The sequence below is a fragment of the Simochromis diagramma genome, unplaced genomic scaffold (genome assembly GCF_900408965.1).
Source record: "Simochromis diagramma unplaced genomic scaffold, fSimDia1.1 OVJJ01000123.1, whole genome shotgun sequence".
NCBI classification, from domain to species: Eukaryota; Metazoa; Chordata; class Actinopteri; order Cichliformes; family Cichlidae; genus Simochromis; species Simochromis diagramma.
In genome coordinates, this window is record NW_024386778.1 from 3,618,204 (window position 1) to 3,633,832 (window position 15,629).

Sequence of the window (15,629 nt, forward strand, 5' to 3'; positions counted from 1 at the left end):
AGCCTTGCCAGTTATCCTGCTGGGATAATAAGCCGGCAAAAGAGGAAGAGAGAACCCACTGACATCAAGACAAGAAAGTTCTTTACGATGCATAAAGGGTTTCACCCCAAGTCCAGCACCCTGAGACAGTATGCTAAGCAAAAGGAAGGAGCCTGAGGACTAGTGACTGTCCAAACCACTATCCAGGATGAAGCAACAAACATCGATAAGTACATCAGGAAGATAGCCACAGCCAGTCATGTGCTTAGTGAATATCTCAGGCAGCATAAACCGAAGAATTAAGAGGAGGAAATGAGCAGCATAATGGAAGGACAGACTCCTGCATGGTATGTTCCACAGGCAGCTAGAAGACGTGACTGACATGAAGAAATCATACCAACGACTAGACCAGTCACTCTCAAACTGTGTGTGTACCATTGCTGGTATGTGGGCTCCCTCTAGTGGTACGTGGAAGTCTCCAAAAACATTTTTAAGATTAAATAATGTATCATGTTCTGACTGAGGGATTTCTGAAAAATTAAAATGTACAGCTCTGCTATCCCTTCCGACATAAATGAAGACAGAAAACTAAACAGCAGTGACGTTTGTAGGGTTACTGAAGTTGGACTAGCTGGTATATAATGATGTGCTATGTGATCGCTAGCGACACAGCTTTGTTAGCATAACATAAACACAGTGAAGCTGGAGGATGAACGCTAACTTTTTTCCACTCGATAAAAGTTAACGTGAAGGTTCCTGATGGTTAGGGAGAAATGCAATCGCATGGCAGGATGCTGTAAACGGACCAAACTTTAATCAGGAGAACTACTGAGATAATCCATCCACAATATGAGGTTAGTCATTAATTTACTGCTGCATGGGCTGGGCTGTAGTTACATCGTAAGGTTTTAAAAATTAAGCATTAAAATGAATAGTGGTAATAAAAACCAAGAGAGGCCAACAGTGATCTTTTTAGGGGCTTGTTCACATTAAATAGAACAAGATACAAAGCATTAAAACATGTTAAAACCACAACAGCCTTAATAAACGCAGAGCAGTTTAGGGTTCATACATTATACGATTGCAGTACACTTGTTATTATTGTCACTAGTCACATCCTGTTTATGACAGTTAAAATAAATAACATTCATATAAGAAATAAAATTGTCTCTGGTAAACTGTATATGGTGTTAAATAGGCCTACTACTGTACTTTAATGTCGGTCATAGGGGCGGTGCTTTAAGAGCCATGTATTTTATGAGGTGGTAGTCATTGTGAAAAGTTTGAGAACCACTGAGCTAGATCAAGCTGGACTGAAAGACAGCGCAGTGGAACTAATCATGGCCACACAGGAACAAGCTCTAAGTACAAGATCGATAGAGGCTGAGGTCTAACCAAGTGTCTGTGTACAGGAACAGCTGTGCGGAGTACGGCATGGAAGTCCCGAAATTGGGACACACACCCCTGGGTGGTTGAGAATGACAGAGCGAAGATCCTGTGGGACTTCCAGATGCAGAAAAACTGCTCACGATCAACCAACCAGACAGAGAAGTGGTGGACAATCAGAGGAAGAAGGCAGCAGTAATAGATGTAGCTATACCAACTGACAGCAAAAAAGAAGACTGGACGTTTGAGAAAAACCAAGGGCTGAGAAAAGTGCTAAAGAAGGAGGGTGTGGAGGATGAAGGCAACAGTTGCCCCCATAGTAACTGAGGGACCTGAGATCTCTGTCAAGAAGAGTACAGTCCTAGGAACAGCAAAGACACTGCACAGGAACCTGCAAGCTCCCAGGCATATAGATATGTGTGTGTGTGTGTGTGTGTTTGTGTGTGTGTGTACATACATACCTGGGGTCATAAATGATGTCACAGAACTTTTACCCCATCAATATGCAAACTGGTGTGAAACACTATTAAAAGCTTTAACAGAAGTAGATTCATGGTAGGAAGTGTTTTGTATAATTGAGAATATAACAGACATACTTGTTACTAGTAATATGATCCCACTGCATCAGCCCAAGTTTAAGTCTAGTTAATATAAAATGAGCTAGTTCAAAATAAGCTAAGACGGACTATTTTGTTTAGCCATTTGTATTAAAATTTGATCTTCAGTTTAAATATATCTGTTATACTTGGTTGAATCATTCCATTTTTACAGGCTGGTCTTCTTCTGCCTAAAGTTGTGTATGAATTTAGAGGGTTAGCTTTTGTCCAGTGGCATGCAAAAATAATTGTTACTTTAAAAAAACCATACAGGTTGATTTTGGTGTTTTGTCTCTTTGGCACTGAGTGACTCGATAAAAACAGTGACTGCGTGGACCTTTTCTTTCCTCCGCATAGACACTCTCTGTTCTCAGATCACTTTGTAAACATGCTTTTAGCATTCTCCTCAAGCGTGACACATTCTGCCATTTCTAAATAACAGATGCTTATACTGTACGACCCCAATTGAAAATATTTTGAAGGCAATAAAATATTTTGTAAGATTGGCGTTGTGATGTCACCTGAAGCTGTGTGTCCACTGGGAGGAATAGTTGACAACAGTGTTTTCTTGTGGTTGTTTTTGTTTTTGCTTTAAAAATGAAGCAGACAGTGCTGTTGCATGTTCTTGGCAGTGATGAAATTGTTGCGCGTTTAAACTTCGGAGCTCAAAGTAATTTAAAATGTATTTTAGCTTTTAATAAAATTGCACTAGATTCCTAGAAAGTTTTTAAGAGCTATAGTGTAACGATAACCACGACCAGCACTTCCCACGAGCATCTCTATATAAATTAGGACAAAATCCTGGTGGACACATGGCCCTAATCCTCTACATAAAGCATCTGTAGAGAGCATGAATCAATTCATCTCCTGTAAGTATACAATTGCACTTGTAAGTGGACTGCAGAACAGTTCTCACTGCCATGTGACACAAGTGCCCTGCCAAAGCAGCTTCTGCACTTCTTTTTCTTCTAAAGAACCAATGTTTTATAAAAGTGGGGCAACCAGGGAGGGTTGAGGTTCCCCTTAATCTTTGAGTTACCTGCCCAATGAAGTGCTTTTGAATGTATTCCCCTTTAAAGTCGTGTTCCATGTGCAAACTGCCATGCATGCTATCGCTAAATATTGCTCTTCCGTTTCAAAAAAGAAACAATTATATGGATAAATTCTTGTTACATTTGTTGTCCTGGTGCTTCGCTTTTCTTTGGCTTATTTTTCATTATGTGACTGTTCCCAAGTAGTCATTTTCCCCTCCCGCCATCTCTCCCCCTGTCAGCATGGTGAAGCCCATTGTAGACAGTATCCATGTCTATGAACACATATTGATGATGCTTTGTTGCTCAGCTGTGATTCTTCCCCTCTACTAACAGCATTCGGTTTCTCTCTGCAGCCACGGTGGGAAGATGGCCTCTCTGTAAAGCATATTGTTTTCTGTGCCTTGAGAGAATCAAGCGCGTGCTTGTGGCAGAAATCTGGGGGCTGCCTTGTCACATGTGCCTCTGTGAATGGGAGGGAAGTGATGAACAGCTGCGAAAAATGTACTTCACGCCAAGGAAACATTTGTATCTGTTATTTTCAGAGAGAAATGCCATACTAATTAGAGTAAACATTCAAATCTGCAGACTTGTGAATTGGAAAGAGCATTTAGTAATCTTCATTTTGGAAACAGTTCCTCTGAAACCAACAGTGCAAGTCTTTTTAAGTGGAACTTTTTTCACTGACCTAATCTAGCCAATGGGATCAATAGATAGCTTCAGGAGTTGTGAAATACTCTGTTTTTCTTTGGATGAAAATTGTTTGGATCAATTTGAGCAAAATATCTTCAGTGCCCCAGAAATTTCAAGGTGCATAATACTTAATGAAATCTGGATTTTATTTAGTGAAAAAATTTCATAGTAAATCCAGATGATGTATAAGGTTATAGTAGTCATAATCACATGGTTTTCTTATTGCAAAGCTTGGGTAAGCCTCAATAGGTGTCTCACATTGATCCTTTGGCAATGTGCTGCACCTCTTGCTTAGCACGAGCAGTGCTGTTCTGAGATTGTGTGGGTTGTGTTGCGCTCCGTAGTGCAGAAATACAGTTCTCTGACCACGTTTAGCCTGGAGTTACCCCTTTTTTCCTCTTTCTCTCTTCTTTATTCAGAAAACGTCGAGGTGCGCAGAGTGCCCTTTCAGGGTCTGAGAGGATCGATGCACTGAGATACCAACGTATTAAAAAGGCCAAGAAGATGACTATGAACAACAATAACTCCAAGACCAGAAAGAAAGCAGGTGTGAACCACCATTCAATATTTGTTCTCATTTTCTCCACTGTTGAGGTCTCTATAGTGAAATGACCTGCTGCCATTTTCAGAAGATTGTCAAGCATGGCATTTTGAAGCTCATCACCAGCTGGCATTTGGTCAGGAGCCTTTCCTGTCACATTCCAGCATCATTTTAATGTGCAGGGCAGTGCGTTAGAATACCACCTTAAAGAAGAATGTGTAACACCCCCCCCTCCAAAAATCATGAAACATTACCCCAGACAACACGATGTCCTTAAAAATGATTTTTCTTCTTAAACTAAACTTGTAGACTTTTGACAAATGGAGGTGTTGGGAGTGTTTCCGAGTCCAAACACTCCCAAAAGCAAACAGTGAGGCATCACTGAAAACAAATTACATCCTGTTCCGTCAGATGTTGCAAGCAAGATCTGCTTTTTATGAAAAGTGGGACTCAAGTGGTTGAGAAGTATGCTAGCTTATTGCTTGACCACTCGAGTTCCCTAAAAATCCAAATATTTTAACAAAAACAGAGTACAGCACAGTTGAATGTTGAAGATGAAAATATATGCACCAAAAAGCCAACTGACATATCATAATTTACATTATATGGAAAAGAGTACTGGGACACCCACACATTAAACATGAGAGCTCTTTGCTTCTAGAAACTGCTGCAGTTTTTGTGCTGATGTTAATGCCAGAGGTTTGGAGTTACTGCACAGCAGAGAGTTGGTGACGTTTATGCAACAAGCTCAAAGTGTCATCTTAGGGAGCATTCTCATTGCTAGAGCCTCCTTAGCTTAGCATAGTGTAAGTCCAAACAGCATAGCATAAAATGCCTACACTGTAATAAAAAAAGGCAGGCTTTTGACCGTGTTATATGACCTGACTTAGCAGCACTTATGGCCTGGCATACGTTGTGCATGAACTTACAGGTTGTATATGGAGATATATTTTAGTTTTTAATATTTAGTTTAAATGAGGTATAACAGATGCAGGTATAGTGGATTTTGTCGTCATTGTAAAAGTAAAAATCACTGTTTCCAGTTATTAAAATTAACTGACTGCCTGCTGGCTCAAGATTCATACTGTATTACAGAAAAACTGGACTTGAGGGTGCTTCATGGAGTTGATCTACTCCTGCCCAGAAGCAAAGCATCATTTCAGGGAAAGTGTCGGAACAGCATTTCCACCTTGAGTTCTGGTGGCTATGACCTGCTTGTTCGTCTCTTTGCCTCCAGGTGTCTCCACCTCTCAGACCCAGCAGGCCTACACCTCTCAGGTACTCCAGCCCGAAGAAGCTCTCTACCTCCGCAAAAAGAAGAAACGGCCCATTCTCCATGACCCATATATTCGCTTTTCTGCTCTGCTTTACCGTCGTCCAATTCGGGAGGACCAGAAAGCTATTTTGGCTAGCATGGACAACACAGACCTAGACCATGCCACCCTCCTCTGAAAGTCACAGCTGTGCAATACAGCTCCCCTTTCCAAAATGACACTGCACTAGCTACGTCTCAGCTGAAAGAAAAAAGAATACTGTCACTAGAATTGTCGCAGTTTATTACCTACAAAGGGGAGTGGCACAAAATTTCAGCATTCAGATTTGGTTTATTCCACAGCTGCACCCCTTGGTCAGTTTAGTTTGCATTAGTAAGCATTCTGCTGTGTTCATGAATTAACCTTGACAAGTCTCAATTTCTTCAAAAAAAAGCAGATTAAGAGAATTATTATCAGAAGCCACACATATGTTTTTGTTTAAAAAAAAATCAGATTAATGCCATCTTTGATTGGAATTGTGGTTTTGAGGCATTTCCTCCCCCAAATTTTGGATTATTTGACGTCCTGCTTTGGAGGCCCAAAGGCACAGCAATCTTCTGTTCTTACATCAAGTAGTATTCCATTTAAAAAAATGTTTAGAGCTCTAAAGATTTAAGTGATAACTGACACATTTGTCCAAAATTTTACTCCAGTGCAAAATCATTAACTAGAATAAATACAGCCAACCATTTTGCTGATTTTCGTAACGACTATTTTCCTACTCCAGTCTTCATATTCTTAATTTTAACATTCCCTCCAGCCTCGGGTCCTGTTTCTTGTGCTGAGCCAATCCTCTCTCCCCATCCTGCGGGTCTCCGTTTACAGCACCTTCTATAAGAACCTCTCTCCGCCAGCAGCATCTCTTATCTGCCGAGAAACTCGCCTCACAAATATGGGTGTTCTCACTTCCTACCAAGTATACCTCAGAGCACAGGACACGAGACCACACAACCACCTGGATCAGCCAGGACAACAAACTAGCCTTTTTACTCATCTTTTCATTATTGTTGCTTTTTTTATGTACCTGTTTTTATATTTGTTTCCAACTGTGCAAACACTGAACACATAGTTTATCTGTTCAAGAAAGATTCACATCTTTACTCATCAGCTTTTTTCTGCTCTGTGCTGAATGAGCAGGAAAAGGGCTTGTGGTAAAAGGAAACAGAAACATTACCTTTAGCTTTACTGTACTCGGCCTAATCTTCACTGTGTGTAGTTTTTCACTGACAGATGGGAACCAAACAGGTCTTGTCTTCATTCCACATAATATTACAAAAAATCTGGCACCCTCAAATGTGGCTTTTTAATAACAAAAAATATTGTGATTTCTATTTAGTTTTTTATGAAGTTATACAGTTGCTCCAATTATTTTGAATTTTAATTTTAATTCCAGCTTTTTACATCTCAGAACGGTTTGCACTGGAGCAAAATCTTGTCCACGTCCTGTCTCTTCCTTTACATTTCACTTCTTCTACTTTAGTTAGCATAGAGGGCTGCAAATCCACTTCTGAAATTTATGCCAAAACAATTCAGTGAACAGAAAGAAACAATTTTAGGGATTTTGTGCCATTTCAGATACACACATATATATATATATATATATATACATACACGTGTGTGTGTGTGTATACTTACAATTTTGCTTCATATTTATTTAGGAGGGCATAAAACACTGGCTTTATTTGGCCTTAATCTTTGCCTGTTTCATTTGTGTCAAACTTTATTTAATGTTTGTTTTTTATTTGTGTTTTTTATATCTGCTTCTTTTGTCCGGTTTCTATTTATGTGCTTGTCATTTGTTGAGACTCCATCTATGCTCCAAGAAAACGCTGTGTGGCACTGAAGGTCACACACAGTGAGCCGAATGTTTTTGCTGTATTTTCAGATTGGTTCAAATATTGATTCCACAGACTGAGAAGTGTGTTTGACATGTGATGGATTTGCTGGATGCTATGCAGCTACACGGTTCATTTTTTTAATGATTGGATGAGTAACAAAAGTGCCATAACATCAGAAACTCAGCTATATTACACAGTACACATGCTGCTTCTTGTTACATTATGGAATCCGCAGATGAGGGGTGTGTACGTTAAAACAACAACAAAAAAAACCCAATCAAGCTTTTGTCGTGTGTGGATTTTTATCAATAGAAGGTGTATTCACTTGTAGGTGTCATGGTGACATGTTGCAATATGAGAACAATGGAGGTTGATTAATATGACAGTGGTGATGTGCATCTTAATCTATTTATTTCTTTATTTCTTGTGATTTTGAGCTGCTAATCCCAGCAGTCTTCTAAAATTAGACATTTTTTCAGTGACTACATTTACTTGCTTGTATAAGATATTTCCACAATAAATGCTTTCATAAAGAGCAATTTTAGATGGGCCTTCTGTAATGCAGGAGCAATTCTGGAATAGATGTGATTCTTTTTTTCATTTAGATCTATGTAATAAAACGGCTGCTGTAACTAAATCTTCTGAGTGCGTTTGTAATACATGAATAAACAAGCTAAAATAAAAGAAAACATATAACAGAAGAGTCCTGACTTGACAGACGTTATACAAAAAAGAAAAAAGTAGAGAAGCTCCAGATAATGCACTTATTGTGGAAATAACTATGTTAATTCATACAACTTTAACCACATTTTCCACTTCCAAAGCTCAATAATAAGAGTTTTAGTCAGAATAACTTGGCTTCACACCTCCTATAGAAATTACTGGTAACATTTTGTTAACAAGACCCACTCCAATCTGTAAATTCTGTGCTGCGTTTAGGGACAAGGTCAACAAAAGTGGAAATCCTGAATGTTGTTTTTTATATTCTTTATAAAGGGGGTCCACACACAGGGACTTATCTGCATGTCACATATTCTTTTTGTCGCTGGTAGTAAGTTGCCAGCGGTCATTCCAGACCTTCTAATGAGTTTAGCATGCCTTCAGTCAATCACTGGTATCCTCCTCTTGCTGAATGTTACTGGTTTTCTGTGGTCACTGGTTGCCACATTGCTGCTAGTTGCTACACGTCTGGATGCCCCTTAAGGCACCAACTTAAGGCTAAATAGCTATCTCCTCAGAGGTGATGTAGTAGCGATGGCAAACAGAAGCTCGTGAGATGCTGGGGAAACCATGAGTGATGCATCCATAAATGACTGCAAATACCACTTCCATTTCCAAAATGTGAGCAGGCTTTTGGTGCGAGTGGTGATTGGTTTCAGAATCCTGTTGAAAGAAGAACAGGGAAGTCTTCTTCCATGAAGCCCCTGTTTGAGGCATCGCAAGATTTGAAAAGCTGTATTTTGACAACAATTCAAAGGTTTAATTTGCTTTGTGCCTGTTAAATACACCACAGTTTATTTCATTTCAGCAGACCTTGGTGTGTGTGTGTCTCTCGGTGAGGGGAGGAAATATGGTGCTGTGGCAGTTTGTAGGCTGAAACAGAGAGGACTGAAACTGATTGCATGTAACACAGTGGATGAAGACCCAAGATGAATGCATAAAAAATAGCTATAATATCCTCAAAATTTGATATAGATTATTACAATTATATTTGCAGTTCTAAGAAGAAACAAATGAATTAGGAGTAAAATAAATTTGTGATTGACTAAAATTGGCTTTTAAAATAATGGAATAGATTTTAGAATAGGCTTGCAGCTTCCTTTAAAGAGTTTATATCAAGGATTTAAAGGCACTTAATTTATCCAACAGGGGGCATCCTGCAACTTTCCTGTTTGCTTCACAACTTTGAAATGTCACAAATAATAAGTTAACAACCAGCTGATCCGAGCAAAGTCGGACAGAGCGTAAATCTGTAATCTGTGATTTATTGTGACTGTATGACAGATTATTTTTAATCTGTCATATTATCTCAGTAAGGACTCATAATTAACTACATATGACAAATGTTTGCAAAATCTGTTTACATTTCATATGTCTGAAAAAAGAAAACAGTCGGCTGATTTATTGAAATTTTAAAACACTTTTAAGCAAATATCAATAACTGCCTTAAAAATCCTATATCAGTCGGGCTCTAGTTTAAATGCTTTTTAAGTTAAGCATTATTAATTAATGATCATTAATTAGTTAACTAATGCTATTAGGAGAATGTGAATTAACAGCCACTTTGACTTTATTTATAAAATGTTTATCTACAGTGTTTAAGATATTTGCTGAAGTTAAACTAGGGATGGACTGTACTGGGCAATACCAGTTTGTAACCTGTATTTAAGCAGGCAACTGCTTAAAAATACCTTCAGAATAGAATAGAATAGAATAGCCCTTTATTGTTATTAGTATTAATGACAGAGACCTCCAGAAGGAAAACCTCTTGAAGAACTGCAGATAGGACTAAAATGAAATATCAGGGTTTAAAAGATCAGCAGCATACATCCATAAACATTTCAGCATACTGTCCCCTAGGAGTCAAATATTTAATTAGATTCTGCAGAGGGTAATTTAAAAAAAGCACCTTTAAAACAAAACTGAGTTAATGTGATTGCTATCTTGTAATGTACATACTATACTGACATGTACCAGTATACTTAAATCTCTTAATGAATTATTTCTAAAATACATATATCTGAAAGCTCACTTTGCTAATTAACTAAATAGTCAACATATTGTTCTATGTTGTATTTATTTCACATCTGAAAAGAATTTTAAGTGAGCTAATGTATACAGAGGTTTCTATATTGAAATTAATTAGTCTAGATATTGTAAAATGTAAAACCAGAAATTGCATATTTTAGTAATATTTGTCGATATGCATGCATGAATGAGAGCAATTGATATATTTTCCCAATTTATGTCCATATGGAAATACACTTTAAGTAGATATAGCCAGTGTATATTTTTCAGTTTGAGAGTCAAGTCTCCCAAAGCACACACAGCAGGGTCTACTCAGTCCTCTGTATCACTTCTATAGTGGCCTGAGAACTTGATGAATATCGAGCTCATATTTCACTGACTTTGCATCTCATCGCCTACCAGTCAACCAGATTTCCACCCAGAACTTGTGTTGGAACAATGACAGCTACTTATTCAGCATGGGCAGGTTTAATACAGACTCACAGCTCTGACATCGCTGTTGTCTCAGACTTAGAATTACATCAGTGGATGAAAAATCCACTGATTGCATGTAGAACACGCATTTGTGTTGAGTGCATTTTTGGTTTTTGTCTTGAATAACACTCTTTCTCGACTTATTTGAATGTATCTGGTATCAGTAGGGAATGGCATAGTGGTGCAGCAGTTAGCAGTGTCACCTCAAAGAATCTAGTCTTGTGTTCGCATCCACCCTGGGGCCTTTCTGTGCAGAGGTTGGTTGCATGGTGTCTCCATGGGTTCTCTCTGTCTGTGTTAGACCTGTGATAGATTAGCAACCTGTCATTGGTGTAGCCAGCCTCTTGCCCTGTGACAGGTGCAACAGGCTGCCTGTTCAAATACATGTAGATAAAGTCACAAGAACAGCTCTTTAGCTTAGCAACTGTAGTTGTACAACCGTGTGACTTTGTATCGTTTGGTCACCAAAGGTTTTAATTAGACTTAGGTGAGTGAGGATAGCTGAGAAATCTTAAAATGACCAAGGGAAAGGTCATCTATCTTGACAAAAAATTACTGTTAGCCTCTTAACTTGTCCATGTAAATAGTGTGTATTGGCAGATATAGTCTGCATGGTATAAATGATTGAGTGATGCTGACAAAAACTGGGATTTGCAACAGTGGTCTTGGTTTTAAGATAGAAGCCACAATTAAAATCTTTAGCTGAACAATCAAAATCAAACTAACTGTAAAAAGCTGTTTACTTACTTTGGTGAATAATGCAACTCAGAGAGTGCAGCAGGCAAAAACATGTGCTGTGGGTTTGAGTAGTCAAGAGGATTTAAGACTTCAGAATTGTTTCTAGATGTCCTGCTAATTAGGACAGGTAGATGTACTACCTCGGTATGTCTTTGTAAGTGTGTGTTAGGCCATGTTACCTACATGTTACTAAGTCATGTTAGCTCTGTGGAGGTATATATTAAAAAAATCTGTATTTTTGCACATGGCCATCCCTACAGTTGTAATACACCGTTTCTCCATGACAAGCTGGAAGATTAAAACCTGCAACCACAATGTCAGAGCCAATGTTATCATAGTTAACTAGATGTTAACAGTTAACCCTCTGCCTTTACTAAACACACTAGCTAGTTCGCAGCTTTGCTAACATAGATAAATCTACAATTATTACAAAGTAATTGTAAAAACTCTAGACATCAGAGATTAGCCAATATTACTTATCAATCCAACAGCAAGAAGGCGAGCTAAGTATCTGCCTGGCAACCTTTCAGACTTTCCAACATTTATTATTTTTCAGTCTCTTACTCTCTCTCTTTTCCCTTCTATAAATGTCATGTTCTTTCACATTGCTGCTGCCATTGTTTCCATATTGAGAATACAAAGGTAGTTTTGTCCTCTAGCTAGGTGAAGACCCATTGGTGGTAGTGTGTTACATTATGTTATAAAGCATTACGCAACTTTCCCAGGACAGTTATGAGAGTTATTTTAAGGTGTAAAAGTTGCCTGACTGTTGCATCCAGAATACATATATGCAGATATAAATATTTTAAAGAGAAAAATACTCATAGTTTGGCAATGAAAAAAGATATTACCAAATGTGCTATTACATTTTGTAATGTAAGAACGATTGGTAGTGTATTTTTGCACTGAATGTGGCAGTAACATCTCTCAAAAATGAGATGAAATTTGATTAACAAAATAAATTCAAAATATCAATTTGTCTTATTTTAGAGATATTCCATGTATTTTATTTTTTTTATTATTTACATCATTTTCTTTCCTCTGTGTAGATCACAAACTGTACTTTGGACACACACACACACACACACACACAAAACCCATGCTTGATTAGTGTGTCTTTGTGAAATCATGTATTACTCAGCTCGCTATACTGCTCTACATTTTGAGCCAAATATGATGATTTGCAGTTGATGGTACTGAAGCAGGAATTTCACATTTTTTAAAATCATGCATTCAAAGACACTTTTTGAGGAAAATCTCAGTACTGTATCACTCAGTCCCTGAACTGAGGAGCACCTCTTTCAGTGACCAGTCATCATATTGTTGAAGATGTTCACATTTTTAAATGCTAAAGAGGATTTTACCCCATGTGCTAAATGAGAAAGAATACCTGGTGCTAATACATGCTGCACATGTTAAAGGAAAAATGTTTGTTTACTTACAAAATACATTTAGTTGCTAAATGCACCCAGACTCATCTTTTTCCTCATTTTCATTATTTTTTATGAGCTCAAATTTGCAGTTTATATGTAAACACTGGCATCAGTCATTGTCAGTCATTATCACAGAGGTTGCTTTGATATTGCTTTAACATCATAGCTGTGAACTGCAAACTGTTACAGTGATGAAATCCATCATACATCACTACCCTGAAAAAACAGCTCACGTCTCTGCAAAGTCTTTTTAAACATTCATTATGGGGACTACAAGCCCATAAATAACTAACATAGTCATATTTGTTAAACACTTTTGAGTACAGTTTGTTGTTGAAAAAAAGGCATCCTTTGATTGAAGAAAGGATGTACAGTAATAATAGACATGCAAACAAAAGCTACTTAAAAGCCAGCAGCAGACAGCTGCAAGTAATACATATGCAGACGTATTACTTCAGCCTGGAGTAATGTATGAAACTACATTACAAACTAAAGTGCAGAAAACAGATCACAGTTTAAGAAAAAAGTTTGTTACTACCATGTAAATAATAACTGAAATTAACATCCGTTGTCTCACGCCCTCTCAACACTATATATATATATATATATATATATATATATATATGCACATACATCATTGTTGTGTGTGTGTGCGTGTAGAAGAAACTACAATGCACATCGACTATATTGACTGGGTGCGAACTGTAGTAGGGTATGCTTAGTGACACATTATAACATGATGTAACAGTGTCCATAACATACGTGAGTGATGGAAATGTTCTAAATCCTAGAAATTAGTTTAATAATAAAATAATATAGAGACAGATTATATATATATATATACACACATATATATATATAACACACGACTATCTATATTTGGGGACAGTACTTGTTTTCAAGAATGTACAAGTCTATATTCTATTCTATTATTTTTATATCCATCTACTGCTTTATATTGTAGCGCTGCAGAATTGTACACAAAGTAGAGAATTATGTATGTTTAATTGTATACAAAACAAAAGAGAATGGTGCACCACACTGTACTGTATATCTCATTGTCTATTACACAGAGAATCTCAGAGAAGGTTGCAGCGAGCTAGTTTTTATAGTAATGTACATTTGCAAATGTACCTGTTGAATTGTTTTTGCACCTTCCACACCCCACACTGCTTATGTATTCATTATGGAGAGGAGTATTGCTCTGTGTTAGGTTAACATCATTAGACCTTTTTTTAGACCTTTTTGGCTACTGCAGTTAAACATTTTTGAATCTACTTTGGCATGAAAGAATCGGTACGGTGCTCTCTTGCAATCTTCACACATTAGAGCACAGAAATCTAATTGTAGGTTATATTTATGGAATTCACAAACTGTGCAGACTGATAATATTTGACAGTGTATATGTGTATATTTCAGTATATGTGTAACAGAAGCAGTGCTTTGTGCTGCTGTTTTGGAACTGATGTAAGGGGGGCTCCAAATGTTTGATTTTTGTTGGAAACTGAAGCATGTGCAACTTACTGAACATTCTCCTGGATTTCGCACTCAAGTGGAGGTCGAGCATTGCAGCAGCTGCTAAAAGTTACTCCAGACATTCAGTTCACTGCTGTACATTGCCAAAAAGAAAAGGACAAGAAACACGTCATATACATTCTGACAACTGGTGCTATTTAAAAACATCTGTGGTGCTTTTTTTTTTAAGTTAGGTATTTCCTTGCTTCAGACAAAATGTAGCTACACAATCCTGTACTGTATTGCAATGTAGGTTGTTGTCTGGCCAGTCGTTTGTCCTGGTTCTCTTATATGTTCCAGGAGGTTTTCTTTGACTGCTGTTGTTTCAGGGAATACACAGATTCAATTGGAGTAACATTTGGAGTGGCAAATTTGAAAGCAAGGAAATTTAATAGGTAATTCACTCAAAAACACATCATGATGATTTTTTTAAACTGATTTTTTTTTTTTGTGTGTGTGTGTGGAGACTTTAGAGTTGTTTAAAGTTTTCTGTATTTGTGGTTGCAAATTGTATCCACACATTGTGTTTGGTGCTGAGTAAACAAACAAGGTCACCGTGACTTTCAATAGTCATCAACATCATTTAAAATCCCTGGAGAGGCATTGTTTAAGATCAAAGAATCATGCTAACTCCCAGCAGGTGCTCTTTAATGCTAGGTGGTAGGTTAAACCGATGGGGTATAATTCAAGTTACCCCAAAAATCCCCATGAGAGGAGCAGCCTGTAGCATCGCTATGTTTGAAGACCAGAAAAAGCATCTAAAAAGTGTTTCCTAAAGATGCTTTTTCAACCTACTCACATACTCCTTTGGCTCATTGTGCACTAAGTTCAAATATCACGTGAAACCTTTTGAAAACTTTCTTTCTTTCTCATCACAAAATGCAATACAATGTTTTATTTCTTTTAAACAGAACTGTGCTCATTGTCTTCTCTTAATTGTTCAGTCTTCCTGTGACATAAAGGAATGCTTTGAGTTACAGTGCATCTGGAAAACAACACAAACATAAGTGTGTTCATTGTTAATTACAGGAGTAGACAACTCAGTACCTCAAAATGTCTTTTCATGGAAATCTTTAGTCCAAATGTGTATTTTATCCATTTTTATGTTCCCCATCTCTGAGAAATCAGTCCTCGTGATGCTTTTTGATATTTGTTGGCACAAACACTAACAGGAATGTATGACTATTGTAATCACTGCTCACCTCCCCACTCTTCCTAAAAATTGAAGCTTTTAAAGCATCTAAATTGAACTGTCAATTTTTTGTATCTCAAATGTCTTGGTATGCTTGTTGTAGTTGTATATTCATAATGGTGTATATTACATCAGTTTTTATTTATTAAAAT

The 15,629-nt window shown here is 37.5% G+C and overlaps 1 protein-coding gene across 4 annotated transcripts in view; it reads left to right on the top strand.

Moving 5' to 3' along the window:
- LOC120721729 (protein turtle homolog B-like) overlaps positions 1-13,266 on the top strand; it is a 155,154-nt gene extending 141,888 nt beyond the window's left edge. For 3 of the 4 annotated variants that reach the window (XM_040012240.1, XM_040012247.1, XM_040012263.1), the window contains 2 exons: positions 4,105-4,232; positions 5,464-13,266. In XM_040012240.1, the coding sequence (XP_039868174.1) occupies positions 4,105-4,232; positions 5,464-5,678 (343 nt within the window). In that variant the 3' untranslated portion in view covers positions 5,679-13,266. Of the gene's footprint in view, positions 1-4,104; positions 4,233-5,463 lie in introns of those variants that run through there. The other variant, XM_040012255.1, reaches the window with a different exon arrangement.
- The last annotated feature ends 2,363 nt before the right edge of the window (positions 13,267-15,629 follow it).